Source organism: Prinia subflava, chromosome 8, assembly GCF_021018805.1.
Source record: "Prinia subflava isolate CZ2003 ecotype Zambia chromosome 8, Cam_Psub_1.2, whole genome shotgun sequence".
Classification (NCBI taxonomy): Eukaryota; Metazoa; Chordata; class Aves; order Passeriformes; family Cisticolidae; genus Prinia; species Prinia subflava.
In genome coordinates this window covers 945,271-968,358 of record NC_086254.1, presented here as the reverse complement: position 1 = coordinate 968,358, position 23,088 = coordinate 945,271, and the positions used below count along the sequence as shown (strand labels likewise).

General features: G+C 50.6%; 3 protein-coding genes across 9 annotated transcripts in view; 2 read left to right on the top strand and 1 right to left on the bottom strand.

The window, feature by feature from the left end:
- The window catches only part of LOC134553074 (S-adenosyl-L-methionine-dependent tRNA 4-demethylwyosine synthase TYW1-like), a 90,824-nt gene extending 79,540 nt beyond the window's left edge, over positions 1–11,284 (bottom strand). For 2 of the 5 annotated variants that reach the window (XM_063402355.1, XM_063402358.1), the window contains exons 1-7: positions 11,002–11,025; positions 9,327–9,493; positions 8,525–8,665; positions 7,886–7,987; positions 6,804–6,998; positions 5,263–5,547; positions 4,284–4,391 (exon numbers count right to left, since the gene is read on the bottom strand). In XM_063402355.1, the coding sequence (XP_063258425.1) occupies positions 4,284–4,391; positions 5,263–5,547; positions 6,804–6,998; positions 7,886–7,987; positions 8,525–8,665; positions 9,327–9,461 (966 nt within the window). In that variant the 5' untranslated portion in view covers positions 9,462–9,493; positions 11,002–11,025. Of the gene's footprint in view, positions 1–4,283; positions 4,392–5,262; positions 5,548–6,803; positions 6,999–7,885; positions 7,988–8,524; positions 8,666–9,326; positions 9,494–11,001; positions 11,027–11,155 lie in introns of those variants that run through there. The other 3 variants (XM_063402356.1, XM_063402357.1, XM_063402359.1) reach the window with 3 other exon arrangements.
- On the top strand, positions 11,216–17,320 carry SBDS (SBDS ribosome maturation factor). Its single transcript, XM_063402363.1, has 5 exons — positions 11,216–11,398; positions 12,091–12,220; positions 13,429–13,629; positions 14,189–14,353; positions 14,966–17,320. The coding sequence occupies exons 1-5, from the start codon at positions 11,271–11,273 to the stop codon at positions 15,092–15,094; spliced, it is 753 nt and encodes a 250-aa protein (XP_063258433.1). The 5' UTR covers positions 11,216–11,270; the 3' UTR covers positions 15,095–17,320.
- A 67-nt stretch (positions 17,321–17,387) lies between these two features.
- Positions 17,388–23,088, top strand: CCDC183 (coiled-coil domain containing 183). 3 transcript variants are annotated; one of them, XM_063402361.1, is made up of 14 exons: positions 17,388–17,951; positions 18,035–18,156; positions 18,304–18,375; positions 19,086–19,253; positions 19,382–19,486; positions 19,641–19,748; positions 20,371–20,499; positions 20,584–20,638; positions 20,720–20,820; positions 21,068–21,228; positions 21,563–21,722; positions 21,843–21,962; positions 22,208–22,304; positions 22,926–23,088. In XM_063402361.1, exons 1-14 carry the CDS (start codon positions 17,852–17,854, stop codon positions 23,036–23,038), a joined length of 1,611 nt encoding a protein of 536 aa, XP_063258431.1. In that variant the 5' UTR covers positions 17,388–17,851; the 3' UTR covers positions 23,039–23,088. The 3 variants fall into 3 exon arrangements, with proteins under 3 accessions (XP_063258431.1, XP_063258430.1, XP_063258432.1); XM_063402360.1 differs by having other exon boundaries at positions 20,584–20,820; XM_063402362.1 differs by lacking the exon at positions 22,208–22,304 and having other exon boundaries at positions 20,584–20,820.

Genomic DNA, 23,088 nt, shown 5'->3' with positions numbered 1-23,088 from the left:
CCTGGCTCCAGAGGAGCTCTGCTGCACTGATTTGTAGAATCTGCGAAAGTCTGCTCAAATCTGTCATTAGACAGGCAGGAAACTTAAAAAATGCACAACAAAAAGAAAATCACCCGAGAAACGCAGCACAAAGTTGGTCAGGAAAAGGCTGCAAATAAACACTCAGAGATGTCAAATGCCTTTACCAAGGAAACCACTTCCACACCACATGTCAGGGACTGCACATCCAGACACAGGTTACATTAAAGTTATTTTGGTGGGGTTTTTTCCCTTTTATCACTCACAAGCCTTACTCAGAAAAAGCCTCAAGATCTCTTGTAATTTTGTTTAGCAATTGTAACTCTTTCCATTAGCCAGGGTTTAGACAAAAAAGATTTGAACCCAGGAAAGGAGAAGGGTGAAGTGTGCCTTTGTCAAATCCTGCTGTTAATGACAGAAATAGTCCCCAAGAAGTTAAATTAAATTTCTCAAACCTCATTTTAAAATGTAGGCTCACATTGAATTCTGAGCCAGAGGAGCACAGGTCAGAATCTGGCCCAGAGCAGCTGCTGCAGATAAAGGCATATTTTTTATATTTTTCATTAAAAGCTGAAGGTTTTGGAGCTGTCCATGTCAGTTTTAACTTAAAGTTACATACCCAAATTTTGTTCCATTTGGTTAACATATCACTTACTACTCTTTCCTCCTTTAAAAAGTTCCTAGCTGTAGCACAAAGTTGCACATGACCCTTGGTCAGTAAACCTTAGGCCTTAAGCATCCCATTGCCCACTGCCCCACTCCAACCAAACCCAGCTTCCTTAGGAGTTCCTTAACCCAGGGCCTGTAAGGTTTGGGCTTCCACAGCAGCCCCAGGCTCCAACGGCTCCCAGGAAACGCTGGAAGGAGTGGGACTTACAATGGCTAACCCAGGGTGACTTTTCGGGGAGCAGTGCCAAAGGAGCCCGGGGTCTGGGGCAGGGTTTGGTTCCTGGAAACTCTCGGTGTGTTCCAATCACCCCCCTCTCTCTTTACATTGCAAATGAGCCTGTCAGCATCGTTACACTGCTTGTTGTAGAAAACATGAGCATTAATCTCAAAATTGTGTCAACAAAATACATTCATTTGATTGCTACCAAACCCATCAAACAAGGAATCAGTATATTATTATTGTTATTACTCATGCTTGAAGTTTATAAATGTGAAGGTTAATAAAGTCATTCCATTCCCTGGGAATGAGTGTAAATGGATCTGTCCTTTCAGCTGATCTCTCAGCTGGGGGAGATAACCCACACTAAGAACTGGTGTCCCTGTGATTAATGGCACCTTGCAGGCCACAAACACCATCAGAGTTCACTTTCCCTGACAAATCCACATCAGGGGAGGAACTCTGGAGGACAGGTAAAGTGTGCCACAACTGCAAAACTCCAAAGTCCACCTCATTCTTAAATGCATTAAAAACCATCAGCACATATTATGAAATTTGGTAAACTCATGGAATTTGCTGTTGGATCCACTACCAGTTAATCTAGTTAGACATATATCCAATATCTACTCAACCTTGTGTCAGTTTGGGCTCAGACTCTGTGCAGAAAGCACCATCACCATGAACTGTGTAACTTTACACTTAGCAGCTCTCTAAAAATCCATCTCTTCTCTAACTCAGTCTGTAATAGCTATAATTCAACCCAGCAGGGAGGTTCTGGCATTGCCCTGGAACTCCTGAATCCATCTGCCTGGTCCAAGTGGCTGCAGGAATCCAGTACCTGCTTCAAGCCCTTTGACAATACTTCACAAACCTGCAGAATATGTGAGGGAAAGCTGTAAGACAAATCTCAACCCTGATTTCCATCAAGGTAAACAACTAAAGACAGATGCAAAATTAAATTAAGATCACATGCAGATATGTGAGTAAGCATTTATTAGATTACATCACCTCCACAGCCTCCCTCTGCCATCCCAGAAAAGGAAGGACAATAAGGATTCTGACTATCTGTGCCCGCACAGCTGCCTTACCTGCCAGTGCATCTCAAAAGAGCAAATCCATGCAGAAGAGATGAAAGCTGGACCCAAAAGCATTTCAAATTAACTACAATGCACAAGGCAGAACCTGCTGTTGCACATCCCATAGGCAGAGGGGTGAATACCCAACACTGACATCCATAGAACTACTGCTGGAAAGTGTCAGGCACATTGCAGACCGAAGAAACTCTGAGGAGGAAGAACTTTCAGTGATATACCCTGAAGATACCCAAATTTCTCTCAGACTTGCTCATCTGTGTGTAACTAGATCAGATCCCAAAGCACTTGGCTGTGTAGGCAAGGAGTCCTGCAGGACAACAGGTTAACTCAGGGTGGAACAAGTCACACCCATTTTACACAGTTCAGCATTCCATGAGAGGGAAAATGGCTAAAATGGCCAAAGGGAGAACTGCTCACCTGGCACAGGAAACCTCTCAGTGCAGACTCAGAGCCTAAAAAGGAGACAGGACATCAGAGGTGTCCTTATGCACACTCAGAGTGAGCTCCCAGGCCTACACCAACACTTGCACCCTCAGGATTTAATTCTCTGCAAGAGGGCAGTGTTCCACTCTCACAGCAGAACACCTCTGCCAGCTCCTCCAAGGAAAAGGCTCCAAGGATCAACACCTGCAGGTTCCAGCTCCAGGTGAGTGCCTGTGCTCAGACAGCAGCTGCCCTCTGACCAGGGTGGCACTTGGGTCACAGCCACAGCAACCTGATCTGCACAGTCACAGTTACTGCAAAACACAAGCACATCCAACACCCAGGCCTCTGCCTGTTCCAGCAGAGCACCAAGAAGGCTGAGGAGAAAGCAGTTTGGATCCTCCCTCAGCCAAGGCACAGACAGCAGAGAATTTTCCCAGCCTATGTACAAACCCACATCACGCTGACCTCAGCACTGACTTCTTCCAGTGAACAGCAGGAAGTATTTTATTGCTGTGCTCACTTTTTACTTGTAAACTGGCCTATGATATGTGGTTTTCCTGGATTACACTGCTCCTCGATCATGATGTCACTATATTGTGTCAGTCAGGGAAAGCTCAATGCCCAGCTCTTCACATGACTGCTGCCTGTCACCACTGCCCCGGCAGGGCTGGAGCACCGCCCAGGAGCTGCTGCAGCACCCGCGGTTCCCTTTTGGCCGCTGACCTCTAGTGGCGAGCGTAGGAGACAGGAACAGTGTTCTCCATCAGGAACTGTGGTCCTTTCTCCCTCCAAAGGGAAGCCAGAAGGCCTCCCAGCCTTTCCTCACGAGCTACAGTGCACAGGCCGAGGCTGGCTCCGAGACAGCCCTTCCACAGCTGCCGGCCTTGCCCATCACTGGAGCTCCTCTCCTCACAGAGCTCGTTACAAGTAGCACTGTTTGATTTACCTCTTTCCCCTCCCTAAGGGGTGGAACAGAGATCCCCATGCTCCCCTGGTAAGCTCTTGGCCCCAAACACAGACCCTCCCGTGAGCCACAGGCTGGCTTCTGGTGGCCCAGCAGTGCCACCTCAGGACAGACCACCGAGGACATTGCTGTACTTTCATAGAGTCACAGAGCAGTTTGTATTGGCAGGGACCTCAGAGATCATCTCATTCCACATCCCTTCCACAGGCAGGGACATCTTCCACTATCCCAGACTGCTCCAAGCCCCGTCCAACCTGGCCTTGGGCATTGCCAGGGATCCAAGGGGCAGCCACAGCTTCTCTGGGCACCCTGTGCCAGGACCCCATTTTGGGAAAGAGCTGTGAGAAACTCACAGTGCAGACACACCCAAGGTAAGGAAGGTGTAATTACAGAGGTCAGTTTGGTGAGAAGGGCATGGACAGCAGCTCAAGTGTGCACAAGCAATGAGAGCACGATGCAAAGGTCACTGAGAGCAAAGGGGGTATCAGCAGATGCGCTCAGAGCACATCACAGGCCACCCCTCCCTACCCTGACCAACAACTGCTTAGTCAGCAAAGAGTGGGGAGCACAGCGAGGCCCTGCAGCTGTTCTCTGTCCCTTTGTGTGAGTGAGTGTGACACATCCCAGCTCAGACTGAGCACAGGAAATGGACACCGACACAACCACTGAGAACGGAGCCAGCAAGAGCCTGGGATGGAGCAGGAACAGGGGCTGTGTGACAGTCCCAACACACCTCCAAAGATGTTCCTTTTGGGGACAGGTTCTTCAATAGCCTGTATTTTACTCTCCCTCTAACCAAACCCTACAGCTTCAAATCCAGCCAGTTGCATTTTAATCAATCCAGCTGCTCAGTGATCAAGACCTGACCATTCCATACCCCCTCTAACAGCAGTACCTTTGCTTTCTTCATGTGGCCCATGATATTGCCAAGATCTTCAACATCGATGACAGAATCTGTGCCTCCAGCTTCCTCCTCACTACTGGTTTCAAACAATTCCTCTGCCTGTGGGAAGAGCAGAGAAAAAAAATAAGAATTTATCTCACTGTTAAATGTAAGACTAAGCTAACCAGTGAAACGAGCTCTCCTCATCAGTAAAGACCACTGAAAACCAGCAATAGGCTACCAAAAACCTGTAGGATGGATGTGGAACCCTGAACCTCTTTAAACCCAAGTGCCTTCCTGACAGCAATATTTACTCCTCCTGCCCTGCAGCAGCCAGCACTCCCAAACCCAGCCAGAAGAACCACTTACTTTCCTATAAAATTCAACCCAGCAATAACTTCCAACCCACAGTAAATGGCTCAAGGGAGGATTAAAGTGCCATAGCAGCTCTGCATCTTGCACTGGAGAGCAATAGAGAAGATTTCTTAGTCAAAATCTGCAATCAATAAACACTACAGAAGAGAGAAATGATTACGGGCAGACACAGACAAAGCACATACAGGGCTTGCTCAGGTAACACACCCCAGCTGCCTTTGGAAAGCCCTGAGATGCAGGCAGAGCAGCTGAGCTTCACTGGGTTGAAGTGGAAGCAGGTTAATGACTCACAGGGAACTGAACAGTCCCCTTGGCCTTGGGACAAGGCAAAGGCTCTGCTGACAACTCATCCTGGCTCCCTGGAGCATCTGACCCCCACCAGGAGCAAGACCCCCTCATCACACAAAGGCCATTGAGTCTGGGTCCATCACTAGTTCTCTGGTCCTTCATTCAGATGGCTCATTCTACTTGTTATTGCCATGGGATCTCAGCTCTCTTGTCCCCCTGCTCCAGAACAAGTATCAGGCTCCCATAGCAGCCCTCTGGACTGCAGGAAAATGGGGAAAAGTCAAACAGTACTCCAAATAAAATAAGGCTTTAAGGATTCTGGCTGTACCTCAGTATTCTCATGTTCTGATGTCCCATGATGTTCATGGTCTGAGCTTTCCTTGCTCTGTGTCCCTGAAGATTTGCACTTCCCTTTCTTGCACTTCCCACTGCAGGGCTTCTTCTCGCCTTTGCAGAGCACCTGGAGTCGAGTCAGGAATTTGGCTTTCCAGGCCTCAAAGTCAGCCTCGATGCTGCCATGATTGCTCTGGGTCACATTGCAGTCCCCCTCAGCCCGAGTCATGATCCTGCTGGCACCGAGCATCCACAGCCACCTGTCCATCCTCCTTCCAACCTAGGGCAGGAGGAAGGGTTGGAAAGGAAATTTAACCAGGGCCAAGTGCAAGCAGCCAACCAGAAATGCAAGGACCAGCCCTGGGAAGAGCCAGTGAGCAGCATGGCACTGCAGGGCAGGGACCTGGGGAGTCCCTCTCAGGTGCTGGCTCAGCACAGACACAGGGCAGCCTGAACAGCACCACACCCCCTCAGACTCCACTGGAAAGTCCCTCTGCCATCCCTGGGGTGAAGGGATGGGCTCTGGGAACAGACTGCTCTGTGTGGTGCTTGTTGCTCAGAATGGTCACATGTGACACACAGCCCCAGCTCTGAACACAACCCGTGACAAGTGATGCCATTTTTCTGTGTGAGATGAGAGCAATGACCAGGCAGAGATACTGCCACAGTTCACATCAGGAAATAAAGCAAAAACCCACATCATAAAAAGGAGCCAAGTTTAAAAGGCAGCAAGATCTAGAGTTTACAGTGCTGTGCCCTCAGGTGATTGCAGAAAGTTTTCAAAGCTGGGAAATTAACTCAGTGAGGATTTACCAAATGTTACCACACCTTCCTGTAGTACCTGTGGGACTCATTTCCCATTTGAAATCCAATTTCTTCAAAGCTGAACTGCCCAAATGGCCAAGAAGGCCAATGGCACTGGCTTGTACCAGCACTGGTGTGGCAGCAAGTCCAGAGCAGTGACTGTCCCTCTGCATTGGCACTGTTGAGGCGCCTCCAATCCTGGGGACAGTTTTGGGTCCCTCACCCCAAGAAGGACATCAAGGAGCTGAAGTGTGTGGGGAGACCTTGTGGCTCTGCACAACTCCTGACAGGAGGGGACAGCCGGGGGCGGTCGGGCTCTGCTCCCAGGGAACAGGGACAGGAGGAGAGGGAACGGCCTCAGGCTGGGCCAGGGGAGGCTCAGGGTGGACATCAGCAGGAATTTCCCCATGGAAAGGGTGGTCAGCATTGGCAGGGGCTGCCCAGGGAGGTTTTGAGCGCCCATCCCTGGAAGTGCCCAGGGAAGGCCTGGAGGTGGCATTCAGGACTCTGGGCTGGGGACATGGTGGGGATCGGGCACAGGGTGGATTCAGTGATCTTGGAGGTTTTTTCAAAGCTCAATGGCTCTGAGATTCTGCCCATGCCTTAAACCCAGTGCCTCACCTAGTCAGCACAACAGCTGCAATTCCCCCACACACCACCAGCCTCATTCACTTCATGCAGCTGAAGACTTCAAGGAGCAGAAGCCGAGGAGGGAGCTCGAGGGACACTCACTGTGTTGTAGTGATCCACATAGGCCGAGTTCCCCAGGCCGAACACAGCGTATCTCAGGCCCTGCAGGAAGCTTTTCCCAACACGGAAATCATTGGCTGCCTCTTCCAGCCACTTGCAGAACCAGGCTGCACTCTCTGGGGGCTGCCCCTCGGTGTAGGTGGCCACCAGGAACACACATATGTTCCTGCTGCTTGTCTGGTCACATAAACAGAACAGGAGAGAAAAAAAAAATCACTCAATTTTCCAGAACTTTCTTTTAAAGCAAAGAGTTACAACACCCAGGCAGTGGGAGAAATCAAAAGACAAGGCTGTCTCCTGTTGGGGTGGGGTAGTGCAGGTGACAATCCCATGGGTGCTGAACAATGTGCACAGCACCTTAAATTAGCAGAGGCAGGTCAAGCTGAACAGGGACACGGTGACAGAACAAAACTGGACATCCAGCCCCATCAGCAGCTTCCTGACACAACTCCTTCAGCAGGGAAGTGCCCCATGGATAAATATTTCAAACTCCTCAACCTCACATTTATAGCTGTGTTTGGGGCAGTATCAAATGCTGGCAATTCATACTGAGACCCACAGGAATTCCCAGCACACAGTTACCAGCAAAACTTTTTGTTATAGTTAATTAAAATTCCCAAGTAGCAACTATCAATATTCACAGAAGAAAAACCCATGAAGGAATACTCCACATAAATACACCTCACAAGCAGTTGCTAACTTAAAAGCCTCTACAGGCTGCAGAGGCATCACCACCTTCCTGTTCTGGTTCTGAACCTTGCCCAGCTGTACAGGGTACCTGGGGCAGCCACTCTCACCCAGCTCACCCCTGAGTTACAGAACTTTACAGAACTGGCTCATTCAGAGTCACTGTCACAGCAAAACATCCAGTTGGTGCTTTCACATTCTCAAAATGTATGTATTTTCTGCTGAGGGCTGATAGGCTACATTTGCATAGGTAGGGAAGCAATTCAACACAAGGTTTAGGGATTTCCAGAACAACAGGAGAGAAATACAAGAGGGAAACAGCCTTGACAACCCCAGGAAAAACTTGTACTTATTACTGGTGTTTATGCCATACCCACCTCCTCTGCTAAACCATCTTCTGGATCGTAGTCTCCCATGTTAATGACTTCCACAGGCAAATTAAGGAAAGTAACAGCTTCAGCCAGAGTTTTGGCAAATCCCTGAACAAAGAAACACAGAAGTTATCAATTACTTCAAGCCACACATGCCCTGTTGTGCTCAGCCACAAGACTTCTCCCAGCACAGGAAGAATAATGACACAGGAGGCCTGGACATTGGCACTGCAATTCCTCACATTCAAACAAAAATGGAGTATACTGGCTGAGAACTACAACATTATAATGACTAATCACTTCACAGTTACACACACAAATTACATTTCTTCTTGAGAAAGCACCAAAAACAGCACTTCCTCCTATGAAGCCTTCCGAGAAAACTAAAATTATGGTGCAAGAGTGAACTTTCAGCTTTATAATCAATCTCTACTGTATGTCTTGTTTAAAGAGAGGAGGAAATTTGTTATTTTTATTTAATTTTTCACTTATCTTGCATGTTGTGCAATGACTGTAACAAGCCAATGAATATGCTGATGAACTCCCAGATCTGTACCCAGGGCAGTGTTTTAAGGCAAGCAACCTCTTCTGATCCCAACAATATTTCAAAGCAATTTCACAGATGTGCAATAGAAGTACAGATACCTTTGCTGTGCCAGTCTGAGAGCCATAGAAAATCTTCACTCCAGTAACATGGACCTCCTGTGCCTGAGGGGGGGCACATCCATTTCCCAGCTTGTCTGCTGTTCCCTTGGGGGAAGAGGGATTCCCATGGGATTTCTCACCCTATGAAACAAGAGCTGTGTCACATGCAGTCCCTTCTTCAAGAGCTGTCTAAGCAAGAGCATTTCAAATTCAAATCTTGGGGCCACTCTCAGAAACAGTCCAAGCATTTTGGTACCTCTCACACCCAAACACACCAAGACCTGTTTTCCTCACCTGGGCCATGCTAAAATACCCACTTGTCTGGGAGGTAACAGGATCCAGCTGAACCTCCCAAGTCCTGCAGCAGACCTTAGCCCACCTGCACCAGGAGGTTTTCAACTCCTGAATGGCCTAATTCCCTCCCATCCCAAAACCAGCACAACCCTGTCATTAGCATCATGAAAACATGAAGGTGCAAACACTGGGCACAAGCAGAGGGCTTTACCTGGAGTGACAGAGCAACCCAGGGGGACACATTCTCCCAGGAACAGTGTGAGGAGTGTCCTGCTGAGCTCTGTCCCAACATTGCTCTTGTTGCTCTGTCTGTCAGAGCAACAAGAGCATTTCATGACCCATAGACACGAGAAATCCAGGCTGAGGATCATAACCAGATAACTGAATTGCATTTGAGATTTGCAATACCCTCAGCAGGCCTATGGCAGGTGCCTCTATCCAGTAACTAGTCATTTCCACCCAGGCTTTTAGGGTCTTCTCAGAGAGAAGTGCTGACAGGCTCAGTTACCTTCCTTTTGGTTCTGGTGGTGGTGAGCTGAACGACAATCCAAAGGCTGATCCCAAAAGTGACAGCAGAATAGATGTAAAATCTGTGCAGCCATATGGACACCAGGCAAGTATGGAAGTAGCTCCACGTATCCATCGAGACATCTAAATCTGGAATGTCACAGATTCCTACGGAGTGAATATGGAATAAGCACACACAAAATAATCACACAGTACCCACAGCCTCACATCATCAGCTATTGCCCAGGCTTTGCAGATAACAGCTTCTGGCTAAAGACAAGGCACTAAAATTGAATCAAGAAGCCTTCACCTCCTCAGGTGTGTCAGCTGAGCTCCAACCTAGCATTCCACACTATGCTATACAGTCAGAGGCAAACTCTGGGTTTTTCCTTGACAGGGCAGCTCTGTTACAAGAAAAAGTAGGAAATACTTGCGCTGTCAAGTGCCTGAAAGGAAAAAGTCCTTGTGAAACATCCAGTGGATCATACTGGCTTTAGTTTTACACAAACCCAACAAATGCAGCTCTCTGGAATGAGAAAGCTCCAGTCCAAGGCAGAAATCACCTGCACAGAACCTTCTGCTGAACACAACCCTTGCTTACACACATTAGATGTCACACTGATTACAAACAGAGTTTCAATGGCAGACTGAAACATGGATTCAATTGGAAATACTTTCACAGAATTCTATGATGCAAGTGAAGTTTGATTTGGAACCACTGAGATGTTTCAGGTTGGTTCAGAACATTCGGGGCACAGTAAGCCAAGGTACAGCCAGGAATGCACCTGCGTGGTGTCTGGGAGTATCTATTTCATATGGAATATTCAGACACTCCAAAATAGCTGGTTTGTGAAACTTATTGACTGAGGAGCACAGCTGACACCCTCCTACTGTCATCTGCAGCTTGGATCTTGTTTTTGCAAGTATCAGTTGAAAGGACAGAATCCAAGTATTTCCAAGAGGCTCAAAACTCATACTGGATGTTATTCAAATTACCAGTGCAAAGGCTTAGGGGGATGCCCTTCACCCCTCCAGCAGGAACACTGGAGACTCACAAAAGAGAAGAGCCAAGAGCACTTGCCCAGTGTTCCCAGTTTTACCCAAAACAGCCATAGGGACTCCCTTAACCTCTAAGCAATTTCCTCAAATGCAACAGATGCTATATATATTCAAGAGAATTTTAGCTCCAAAACAGGCACAGACACACACACAGACGCACACACTCGCTATTAGCCCCTACACAACTACACCTCCCCCCACTTATGGTTATCACTCCTCCACACACACACCTCATCCTCGTGGTTATTCCTCCTCTCACGGTTAACTCCCCTCTCTCCCCCAAACACCCCTCACGTTTACTACCCCACCTTCCCCTGCCTCTCACTGTTATCATCCCACCATCCTCACAATTATTCAACACCCCCCACCTCAGAGTTACTACCCCCGTACACCACTCATGGTTAATAAATAACCCCCATCTCCTTCCACCGCATCCTCCCAGTTATAACCGCATACACACAATTATTAGCCTACACACACATTATTATCCCACAAACACGGTTATTGTACCCCCCCGCTCCTTCACGGTTATTAGCCCATAGACACAGTTATTACCCCGCAGACACGGTTATTATATCCCCCCTCACGGTTCCTACCCCCACGGACACAGTTATTACCCCACGGTTATTCTGTTCCCCCCGTCACGACACTCTTTCTCTCTCTCTCTCTCTCTCTTTCTCTTTCTCTCTCTCTTTCTCTCTTTCTCTCTCTCTCTCACACACACACACACACACAGCTATCTCCGCGTCCACTCCCCGTCCCGGGACTGACCCCGCTCCCCGCCCGGTTCCCTTCACGCCGCCATGCGCCGCTCCCGCCCCTTCCGCCCGTGCCGGAGCTGCCGCCATTCACTGCCGGGCCAGGGGCGGAGCGGGCGGCCGCCGCCATGTCCATCTTCACCCCCACCAACCAGATCCGCCTCACCAATGTGGCCGTGGTGCGGGCACGGCGAGCCGGGAAGCGCTTCGAGATTGCCTGTTACCGCAATAAGGTCATGGGCTGGCGCAGCGGAGCGTGAGTGCTCGGGGAGCCGCCGGGGAGACGGCTCGGGCCCGGCGCGGGGCCCGTGTGGGGACCCGGCGGCCGTACCCGGACACCCTATGTGGGGACTCGGTAATGGCGCGGGACGGAGCCCGTGTGAGGACCGGGAAGGGCCCGGGGTGTGGAACGCGGGCCGGCAGTGGCGGTGCGGGACCCGGCTGCCCCGGTGCCCGGATCTGACCCCAGGAGGAGGCGCAGGGCCGGTAACACGAGCACTGTGCTGGGCACCTCTGTGCTGGAAGGTTCCGGCTGTGCTGATTCAGCCCGGGCCAGCAGGAGCTGCTTCTCCTCGCTGAACACAGCTCTGCTCCTGGCGTTGCTGCTTTGCTGGAGAGGGACTTTGGACAAGGCATGGAGTGCCATGACAAGGGACAGTGGTTTCAAACTGAAACTACATTCAGGAAATGGTTTCAAACTTTCCACCTGAGAGGATAGGGATGGACGGGATATTGGGAAGGAATTGTTGGCTGTGAGGGTGGGCAGGCCCTGGCACAGCGTGCCCAGAGGAGCTGTGGCTGTCCCTGGATCCCTGGCACTGTCCAAGGCCAGGTTGGATGGGGTTTGGAGCACCCTGGGATAGTGGGAGGTGTCCCTGCCGTGGCAGGGGTGGCACTGGCACCATTCCGGGATTATTCTGAGTTTTCTACATTTGTCTCAATTTCTAGGGAGAAAGATCTCGATGAGGTCCTGCAGACACACACAGTGTTTGTCAATGTCTCCAAAGGCCAGGTGGCGAAGAAGGAAGATCTGGTTAAAGCATTTGGGACAGATGACCAAACAGAAATCTGTAAGATGGTAGGTTTCACACACTTTGCTTTATAAAAGATGTGAGAAGGTTTAATTACACACTTAAGTCAGTTCATATAGAAAGGTTTGTAAAATGCTGCTGTAGGTGAAAGGGTTGCTTGTTAATAGATGGGTTAAAAGGAGCAGTAGCTCTGTTTTATAGTTTTAAATACAGCATATGCACGTGGCTGGAAGAATTCTATCTAACACACAACTTGCATGCACCGATCTGTGTGGACACAGCCAGCACTGAAGAGTTCCTCACATAAGATATTAAGAATGCAGAGAAAGCAGGGGGACAGTTGCTTACTTTGGAGAGTTCACTTAGGTGCTAGTAACAGATCTAATTTCTTAGTCCTTACTGGTGGGATACAAAGTGTAGGTTTGAGTAAATCTCTTGAGTTAGCATTGCCCTGGCAGCAAGGAGGGACATCACTCTCCTGGGGTCACCAGACCAGCATCAACAGCTGGGCCAGGGAGGTGATTGTCCTGCTGTGCTCTGGGGTAGCCTCACCTCCAGTGCTGAGGCAGTTTTGGGTGCCACAATATAAGGAAGATCTAAAGCTGTCAGAGTCCAAAGAAAGCTACAAAGAAGGTGAAGGGCCTGGAGGGGCCATGCAAGGAGCAGCTGAGGGCACTTGGTCTGTTCAGCCTGAGGAGACTGAGGTCAGACCTTATCAGGAGGGTCTGCAGCTCCTCCCAAAGGCCAGCTCTGATCTCTGCTCTGTGTGACAGGACCCAGGGAATAGCTGGAGATGTTCTAGGGTGGGGTTGGGTTCGATTTTAGAGAAGGGTTCTTCCCCCAGAAGGTGCTGGGCACTGCCCAGGCTCCCCAGGGAATGGGCATGGCCCTGAGGCTGCTACAGCTCCAGGAGCATTTGGACACCACTCCAGGGATGCACAGGGTGGGATTGTTGGGATGTCTGTGCAGGGCCAGGGGCTGGACTGGATGATCCCTTGGGAATCCTTTCCAACTCAAGATAATCTATGATTCTTGAAATTCTCCTGCTGCAGATTAGTGTTTCTGTGTTGAGTTTTTTTGTCTGAAGCCTTTCCAGTGCTGTTTATTGTAACGATTCACATTATTAATTTGGTTATTGTTTGCTGCACTTCAAATCTCACTCAGCCTTTCAAGCAGCTGTCCAATTTAACAAAGTTACTCGATCTGTCACTCTTCAAATGCACCGTGTTCGTTAACCGATCTCTCTGTGTTACAGATCTTGTCCAAAGGGGAGCTGCAGGTGTCGGACAAGGAGCGGCACACGCAGCTGGAGCAGATGTTCCGAGACATTGCCACCATCGTGGCTGACAAGTGCGTGAACCCTGAGACAAAGCGGCCCTACACAGTGATCCTCATCGAAAGGGCCATGAAGGACATTCACTACTCTGTCAAACCCAACAAGAGCACAAAGCAGCAGGTGAGTTTCCTGCAGTATCAGCTCCTCTCCGGGTCAGTGCCATCCAGTGCAATTCCTCAGGTCTCAGCCACAGAGGGATCAGCAGAGCCCCAGGATCTGAGACCCGCACAGGGATTACTCAGCCATCTGGCAGCTGAGGGCTGGAGAGAAGCAGCTCCTGAAACTCAGGCAATTTGTTTACTAAGAATTCAGGGAAGGGAGAAAGAAAGGAAAAAAAACAACAATGATACACTTAGAACAGAAATAAAAGGTTTATGATTTATGCTAATTGAGGTGGTATATCAGATTTGCATCTGAGCCACATGAGTTTGTGCTGTTTTGTAGTATAGCTATTTAATTTTATTTCAGTCAGCTTTTAAGTGTTCAAAGTGATCAAAACAACAAGAAGTCTGCCTCTTTTTGTTAATCTGTCAAAAGAGCATGATAGCAACCTCCCTGCAGCAGAGTGGCAGTGACCAGCTCTGAGAGATGTCTCTGAAGTTGGGGAAAAGGTTGAAGATTTGGATCTGGGTGTTGAGTTTTAAGCAGGTGTGTAAATGCTCTTTTTCTTGTCCAACAGGCCCTGGAAGTGATCAGGCAGCTGAAGGAGACCATGCAGATTGAACGTGCTCACATGAGGCTGAGGTTTATCCTGCCAGCAAAGGAGGGCAAGAAGCTGAAAGAGAAGCTCAAGCCACTGATTAAAGTTACTGAGAGTGAAGACTTCCAGGAACAGCTGGAAATGGTAAGCAAAAAGCAGTCCCTGGGGTTGAGGTTTGATTTGAGCTACATGTGTATTTTATTAGGAGATGAATTAATAGATGGAAGTTGTTTAGATAACAGAGATGCTGAATCAGAGCTGCAATTGGGAATTTTTAATTTGACACAATCCTAGTGATGTAGGCATGAAAGCAGCCTTTGGTATCCAGAGGTTGCCGCTCCAAGCTGAGGAGTGCACAGTGCAATTCCTCTTAGCAGTGATGATCCTGCAACACTGATGAGTTTCTCTCATATGTGGAACATTACTGTTACTAATTTGCTGGCTTGGGTCTGGATTTTAAAAGTGGTTAATTTTTTTTTTAAAGTCAATGTGGGGTAAAACAAAATTGGGTATTGAAGTCTTCATACAAACAGATTAGAATCCAGCAATCCCAACTGGTAAAAGCCATCTCCAGCATGGGGAACTGGAACTGTAGAGCTCTGTGGAAAGATTGCTGCCAGACAGAGCTTGTCAACTCTTCAGAGTCCTCCTCAGTAACTAACCAGGATTGTTTAAATGAGTGAATGTTAGGCCTTGGGTAGGGACTGATGAAATTCAAACATTCTTGGCTGACTGATGAAATGTGGAACATTCCAGGTGTGCCTTATTGACCCAGGCTGCTTCAGGGAGATCGATGAGCTGATCCGCAGCGAGACCAAAGGGAAAGGATCCCTGGAAGTGCTCAGTCTGAAGGATGTGGAGGAAGGAGATGAAAAGCTGGAATAACAAAACCTTCCTGCATCAGATCTGCTTCAACAACCTCCCCACAGTGACTGGTGTAGCCATTCTTCTGTTAGGTCTTCATGTTTTTTTCCAATCTCTTGCTGCCAAATATTTTCTGACACTAATCCTTTGGGATTTTTCCATGCAGTGTGGGTTGGGGTTTTTTTATCACTTTACACTTGCTTGGTTTACAGTCTTTGCCTGTAAGAAGATTTTGTGTCAGAGTTGCACTAATTAAGGACTGAGTTAGGGTGTGGCAGGAGGTTACTCTGGCTGTGCTTTAGTTTCAGAGTTGCTGTTGAAGAGTGTTTGAGTGATTTGGTGCCAATTTATACCTTCAGGTTGTCAGTGTAGAGTGGGAGATTGCACTGGTCACTGAGGAGTGGCTTTGTATGTGAGGAGAGGGACCTTAAGAAAAGAGAGCTGCATTTTCACTTCTAAAAAGGTGCAAAGTGTGGATCGTGTCTAAAAATCAGTCTCTTGGCAGTGTGAAAACTGACTTAGCCTTTCTTAATTGGCTGCTTGATAATTAAAGTACTTCAAAGGACCATTCATAAAGAATTCCTTCACTGGCTATAACAGCACTTGCTGAATAGAGATGATGTTCTCCAAATAACTTATTTGTAGAATATATTTAGCTACATTAATAAAAACAAATTATCATCTATTTATATATTACAGATACAGAAAGAAATAAGATACTTATTTTTGTTAATAGTAGAGGAGATATCCCTGGCTGTGGCAATGCTTTTGTAGGCTGAGGAAGTAGCCTGTGCTTGGGAGCTTCTGCTTCTACATGATAAAATGAATCTCAAACAGGCAGTGGTGGCCTCTGGCCATGGATCCAGACAGGCTTTTGTTGGACAGTAATTCCCAGCAGGAATTGTTTGTGTGTGCCCCTTTGCTTTTTAGTGCAACAGAACAATTCTGGCAGCTGTCCTTTATCCTCTGTCCTTTTTTCTGCTGCTCTCTAATCCATGCACAGAATTTCCAGCCAGCTCCTGAGGCATGGGATATAGTTCTTGCTAATTCTGTTAAATCTTGCTGCAGCTGTGTTAAACAAATGATTTGAAGTTGAACCGGGGTATTTAAAAGAAAAGGGGAAGAGAGGACAACAACGGGCCAAGGAGATACTAAAAATACAAACCACCAGGCAAAGCAGATATGGTTCAGTGACTAAAAGCTAAATCAGCAGGAATTTGAGGAGCCTTTAATACGACATTCCTGTTTCTTTGCAGATAGCAGGCAGCAGGTGAGGGGCTGTGGGCCAGCCAGGGAGGAGTTCTCTCCCACGTGAGCGGTGGTGCTCTTTGGTTGCTGTTGCCTTCCAGAGATTCCCCCCTTATGTGAGAGTTAAACAGAGCTGCGTTTGTGCTGCTGACCTTTCCTCTGCACCTTTAACTCATTGTGAATTTCGTGGAATTTCATCAGGGAGAGTGGAGATCAGCTGGAGGAGGGGAGGTTTGGCATAGAGGTGGCTGCAGGGCTGGAGACTCAGTCCAAGGCTGCCCCTTGGGAGTGGATTTCTGCAGCAGCCAATTTGTGTGCACTCGTGCAAGGCCAGGATCAATTCCTTCAGCAGTATTTTGGGAGGATTCTGCCACTCTAGAGGCTGAGTTTTGCTGAGGCCAGGTGAAACAGATTCTTGAACCATTTTATCCATTTTAAAATGCTTTTGTTTGTTCCCAAGGGTATAAATGCTGCCTAGGAAATGCAGGGGGATGGTGACTGGATATGCCATGCGCACAGGGCTCCGTGTGGAGAGCTCTGTGTGCACAGGCAGCTGCCCCGGGGTACCACCCTGGGCTGCTGCCTTCACATGCCCTTCTCTGCAGGTGCACTTTGGGAAGCACTGAAGATGATCATGTTGGTATTTAGCTTGTCACTGGCAATTAGCACTAACATGCAATTCATAAATATGCAAATTATATGCTGAGCAAGAGCCTCAGAGGATATTGTGTCAGTAATACCTGATTTCACAATTCTTTGATTTCTTGGTTTGCTGTGTTTAACACCTTGAGCACAACAGGATGGCAGCAGGTTAAAGATCTGAATCCAGCAGGTTCCAGAGCAAGTTCCAGAACCTGAATCTAAGCTAATTTATGAGCTTGGTGCTAGGAAGGCAATTTCTTTATATAAAGTCTTTTTCTGCAAATCCAAACATTAAGGATTTTCTCTGGTAGAGGATGCTTGAGTTTATTTATGGACAAATAAAGATACATGCTGGCATTTCTTGTTATGTTTGTAGTTCAGCAAGTACATACGGTGGGCATCAGAATAAAGCTCAGGACTGGTAACTGGTTTGTCTTTGCCCTTTCCAACGAGAGCAGAACTCTCTGCAGAGCCATTTCCTGGCTAGTTAACTGGAATTTCCAAATAGGTGGGCAGTAAAACAAGCTGGCAGCTTCCAGGAGAGCACTGCTGGTGTTTGGGTGCACACACACGTGTTTGCCCTGAAATTATCCTCTTCCTAGTGGGGCTCAGAATGGTTCCTGACAGCTGCCACTGCCACAACAATGGAAGACAAAGCTAGAACGTTTCTCTGCCGCCTTCCAAGAGCTCATTAATCAGTTGTTAATTAACCTGTTCCCTGCAGAAGTGTTCAGGAGGGGGCAGGGCTGTTGCTGAGCAGGAGCTGTGTGGCCGGTGGCAGTTGGCAGTGCCACGGTGACAGTTCCACGGAAGAACCCTGCGGTCACAACGCTGCGGCACCTCCCCAGGGCAGCAGTGCCTCGACATCTGTCCCACAGGGATCTGGGAATGCTGGGCCAAGGGATGGAGGCCCCCGGCCGCACACGGGGCCCCAAGGCCAGCCTGAGCCAGCGCAGCCAGGAGATGCGTGTCCTCGTGGGCCTGCAAGGTGCTGCCTCGGGCTGCTTGGGGACAGGGGGCTCACAGCCTCCTCGTCCCACGCAGTCCCATTGGCTGCCTGATGTCCCCCAGAGCAAGGCGGGAAGATTTTTGCTCAGTCCTGTGAGGAAAAGCTCCGTCAGAACAGGGAGCTGCTCCCCAGCCTGCAGGCGGCTTTGCAGGAGGATTCCGATATCCTGAAATTTGTCTTGAAGGTACCAGCAGCTCCCTTCTGCTGTACCCTTGCCTAGTGCTGGCCCTGCACCCCCAGCTCCTCCAGGAGCTGGCAGCACAGGCCAGCAAAAGGGTATGTCATTCCCAGGCTGATAATGAGCATCTCTTTGTCCCTTCCCTGCCCACAGTACAACAAACTCCCCATTAAGGATGCTTTCGGAGAGGGTCAGGAGCTTGTTTCTGTCACTGAGAGCCTGGAGGTAACGGCAGGGCTGGGAGCAGGGGCTGGGAGCAGGGGCTGGGAGCAGGGGCTGGGGCTCTGGAGACACTGGGGAGAACAGTGCATAGCAGAGGGACATGGTACCAGCACCAGGACAGCCCCACGGGGCAGCTCTGGAGACAGGGGGTGTTCCCGTCTGGTCCCATGTATCGCTTTCCACCATGGCACCCATCCATGCAGCCCCTTTGTCCCAGCAGACCTCCTGGCTGTCCCATTCCCCGTGTCACTGGCACTGCCCAGGTTCCTACGGGATCCAGCTGCATCCCTGGCAGAGGGATGCTGTCCCTGCCCTTCACTGCCTGTCCCAAGGTTGTGCCCTGGTTATAAACCCAGGGAGACTGAGGCACTGTGCCCATGGAACTGCCTTTGCCTGGAGGCCTCTTGCAGGGACAGAGTGGTGCCACCACTCTCTGACAACATCCCCATCTGAGCCCTGATTGATTTTATTGATCCCCTGCCCTGCTTCATGTTATGCAGATTACCTAAGCCCAGCCCAGCACTGCCATCAGCAGTTGCCTTACCCCAGCCAGCCCCCAGAGCAAAACTCTGCCAGACCCCATCCTGTCAAACCAGTGACAACATCCTGAAGCAGCATCTCAGTGTCCCCATCTCTACCTTGGGGGGAGTTTTCTGGGCAGCACCCGCTTCTCCTGCAGCATCCAGCCTAAAAAATGATCTCATGCCATCCAGGTGGTCATAAAGAAGATCGAGGCCAAAGTCCATAACCAGGTCAAGGCGTGTGACCTGCTACTGCACCAGCTGAAACAGTGGAGCCAAGCCAGGGATGAGCGCCAGAAGCACCTGCAGGAGCTGCAGGATGCTGTGACGGATCCTAAATGGCAAGAGCCACAGTTGCAGGTACCCAGGAGCGCTTCCTGGTGTGCCAACACCCATGGGGGGCTTTAATCCAGCCCCTGCACCCCCAGCTGGGCACTGAGCAGGGCACACGTAATCACCTCACGTCTTCCCCCTGGTGTCTGCCCCAGATCATTCGCCAGCTGGGCAATGACATCGAGAAGATGCTCATGAAAATTCACAGTGGAGAGGTGGTGACCAGACTGTACCTGCAGCTGCAAGAGGTCCTGAGGAGGGTGAGCTCCTCCTCACTAACCACCTGCTCTCCTTGCAAAGCCATGGGGTGTCCAAGGGGCTGTGTCCCAGGGGACACCCTGCTGGTCCCCTCTGTGCTCTGTCACAGCGTGGGTGACCCCGGTGGGTGACGTGCTGTGGCTCCCTGTGTGCCAGGAGCTGGTGTACCTGCCTCAATACCTGAACCTGCTATGTGGGATGACTGTGATGTACCACGAGGAGCTCATGGCCCAGAGTAACCTCAAAGCCAACGATGCCATTAAGGTGAGATAACTGGGGCCCTTTCCCACCCTCCAGCACCCACAGACAGCACCACATACCTGGGCCTGAGAGCCTTCCTTCAGCAAGCAGCAGAAGAGATGGAGCTGAAGGTGCCCACAGCACCCAGAGGCCTCCATAGGTCTCCCTCTTGTCCCCTGGGGCTGGGGTCAGCCTGTCTGAAGTACCAGCCATGGCAAAGGCACTGTGTCCCACACCCCAGCCCGCCTTGCCAAGCTTCCTTCACAGCCTATTTGCATGGACTGGGGTCAGTCACTTTTGACACCGGGCATCCCAGTAGCTCATCCAAGTAGCTCAAATCACAGATTCAGGGAATGGTTTGGGTTAGCAGGGACCTTAAAGCTCATCTCATTTAGCTCCCTGCCATGGGCAGGGACACATTCCTTTCTCCCAGGTTGCTCCAAGCCCTGCCCAGCCTGACCTTGGACACTTCCAGGGGTCCAGGGGCAGCCACAGCTCCTCTGGACACCCTGTGCCAGGGTGTCACCAGCCTCACAGAGAAGAATTTCTTCCTTATCTCAGTCTAAACCAATACTTGAACCTAACAACCAATCTGTAGAAAGCTCCAAGTCTGGCAGCAACTATTCCCTTCTCTGTTTTGCTCCAGAAACTCATGGCCAAGGCAGGACCCCAGGTCCGTATGGAGAAGCAGCTCAGGGACCAGTCCCTGGCTGAGCAGAGGAAGCACATCGAGAGCCTCCGGCGCCAGGAGGAGAGCGAAAGGCAGCAGAGGCAGGTGAGCTGGGGCTGTGGGGCAGGCAGGGCACGGGGGCAGCCTGCAGTGCTGAGCCCCCAGAGGTGACAGTGACTGTCCTTGCAGCAAGCTGTGTCTGTGCTCTCTGCAGAGCAGGACCTGAGCTCCTCAGACATGACGGGTGAGTGCCTGGCAGGGGGCAGGGCGGGGGATGTGGGCACAGCCACGGGCATCCTGCCCTGCTCCTTCCCTTCCACCCCAGGTGCTGACGTGGAGGCTACCAAGGCCAAGATGGAGCGCGAGGCCTTTGTGACCGACAAGATGGAGAAGGCAAAGACTGCCCTGCAGTGCTCCTGCCTCTGGGTAATGGAAAACCCATCACTTCGAAAACCTGCGGCTGCTGGGGCACTGTGACATCTCTGCTCCTCCCATTTCCCTGTGGAGTTATCTCCTCTCCCTATAGCCTCTCAAAGCCCCTCTTTGCTGGCAGGCATGGAGCTGCCCCTCTCCATGACCAGAGACTGCAGAGCTCCTTGATGCTGTAGCCTCGCCAAGGCCCTGCTTCCAGCAGGAGGACCTTGGGCTGAGTCCCTGTGTCTCCCCTGGCCAGGACATCCCCAGCAGCATCGAGGCCCAGAGGAAATCCCTGGAGAATCTGCAGCAGCACATCGATGAGTACAATGAGAAGAAGGAGGCACTGAAGAAGACACTACAGGAGCTGGAGCTGAAGCAGGCTAAACTGAAGTTCAACCAGCCTGTCAGCACCACCAGGTCCTCCTGGCCTTGCAGCATTTGAGCCAACCAGGCCACCACCCTTGGGGGAAATATGTCCCAACAGGGCACCCTGACCTCCACCCCACTGCAGCCACACCTCCTCCCACCCTGGGAGGGTTTCTGAGCTCCCAGCTCTGCTGCTGGCAGAGCACCCCAAGCTCCCACTGGGGTCCAGGAGCTCCCTTTCTCCTTGCCTGGAATGGGTAGTGCTGCCAGCAGCATGGAGCTGGGCTGCAGTTGGGGATGGGGGCACCTGAACAGCTTTCGGAGCAGCTTTGGGGTGTCCCTGCACCCCTCTGCAGCTGTGTGATGTGAGTGTGGCCGGCTCCAGGCTGCGGGAAGAGGAGCTGAGGGAGAACCTGAAGCAGGAAGAGGCCCGGCTGGAGCAGATGCGAGCCCAGATGTTGAAGAACCAGAAGCACCTGATCGACTTTGAGAACATCATTGACAACCTGTTCCTCCGCATGCAGGGCGTCGTCATCCCTGACCAGGTACAACAGGGCACCAAAGGAGCAGGGCCACGCAGGGGGGGCTGCACGGGGACACCTGTCACAGCCACCACCGCCATCAGGGCCTTGCTGTTGCCACCAATGTGGTTCTGTCTCCCCCAGGAAGACTCTGCTGTGGTGGTGGGGCTGGAGGAGAAGCTGCAGCACTGTGAGCAGAAGCTGAAGTTCCTGAAGCAGAAGGTGGCAGCCCGGCCTGAGGACAGCACTGATGAACGCAGCGAGGTGCGGGGGCTCCAGCCCACTGTGCCCCTGGGGACACACACAGGGCCCTCACGGACGGGACACATCACGGTGGCCTTCACGGGTGGCCACCAAAGTCATCCCTCCTCAGCAAGGCCACGGGGAAGAGCCATGGAGCAGCTCAGCCCTGGATGGCACTGGGCACCCACAGGGTACCTCAAGTGTGGCACCCTTGGGTTGTAGCACCCACCTACGCTCCATCACTTAGCCCAGGCTGTCTTTGACAGACTTTTGCCAAGGTCAGGAACCTTCTGGAGAAAAAAACTGCAGGTGAAACACGGAACCTGAAGATTTCCTTTGAGGATGAAGACACTATGGAAGACGGTAGGAGAGCAGAGTGGGGACATGTCCCACAGTGACTGTGCTAGCCCCTGCCTCCTGGGATTTTTGGGAGTCCTTGTCTGTCTCCTACTGGCCCAGCAGACACCAACCCACAAATTGCATCCAGGTCTTGAGGCTGGCCTTGGCTGTTTCCAAGGTTTCAGACATGGGTGGTGGGTTTAGGCAGGGGAGGAGGAAGGCAGATGGTGGCGTGATGAGCACCAAGTCACTGCAGGAACGAGGAGAGATGTTGTGGGGCAAGAGGGGATACCCTCATCTTCAAAATCACCTGGTTATGAAAAATAATCAGAGCTTGGTTCTGCCTGTGAGTGCTCCTGGAAGAGGCAAAGAGCTTTTGGCCTTTCTTTAGCAAAGCAGGAGCTGTGCCCACCACACTGTAGCTCCAGACCTTTATGGGAAGCCCCAGCAGCATTGGAGATAGGCCACAGTGGGCCACATTACCAGGTCCTAGAGGTCACCCTGGGATGCTGGGGTGGAAAAGCCCACGAGGACTCCCCAGATCCCACCAGTCCGACAAAATATTCTAGCTCTTCCAGGGACACGGGCACAGCAGAGGTGGCCTCCAGACCCTCCTCAGCCCCTCCTCTCCACTCTCCCCTCCAGATACCTTGGATTTTGAGGATGAAGACGATGACTACATCCCCAGCCGGGAGGACATCAAGAAGCAGGGGCTGCAGCTGATCAGAATGAACACCAGACGTCGCAAGAAGAAGTAGTGGTTTCTCCATGTGAGCATTAAGGGCCCCAGGCCACCCCTTGTACCCAT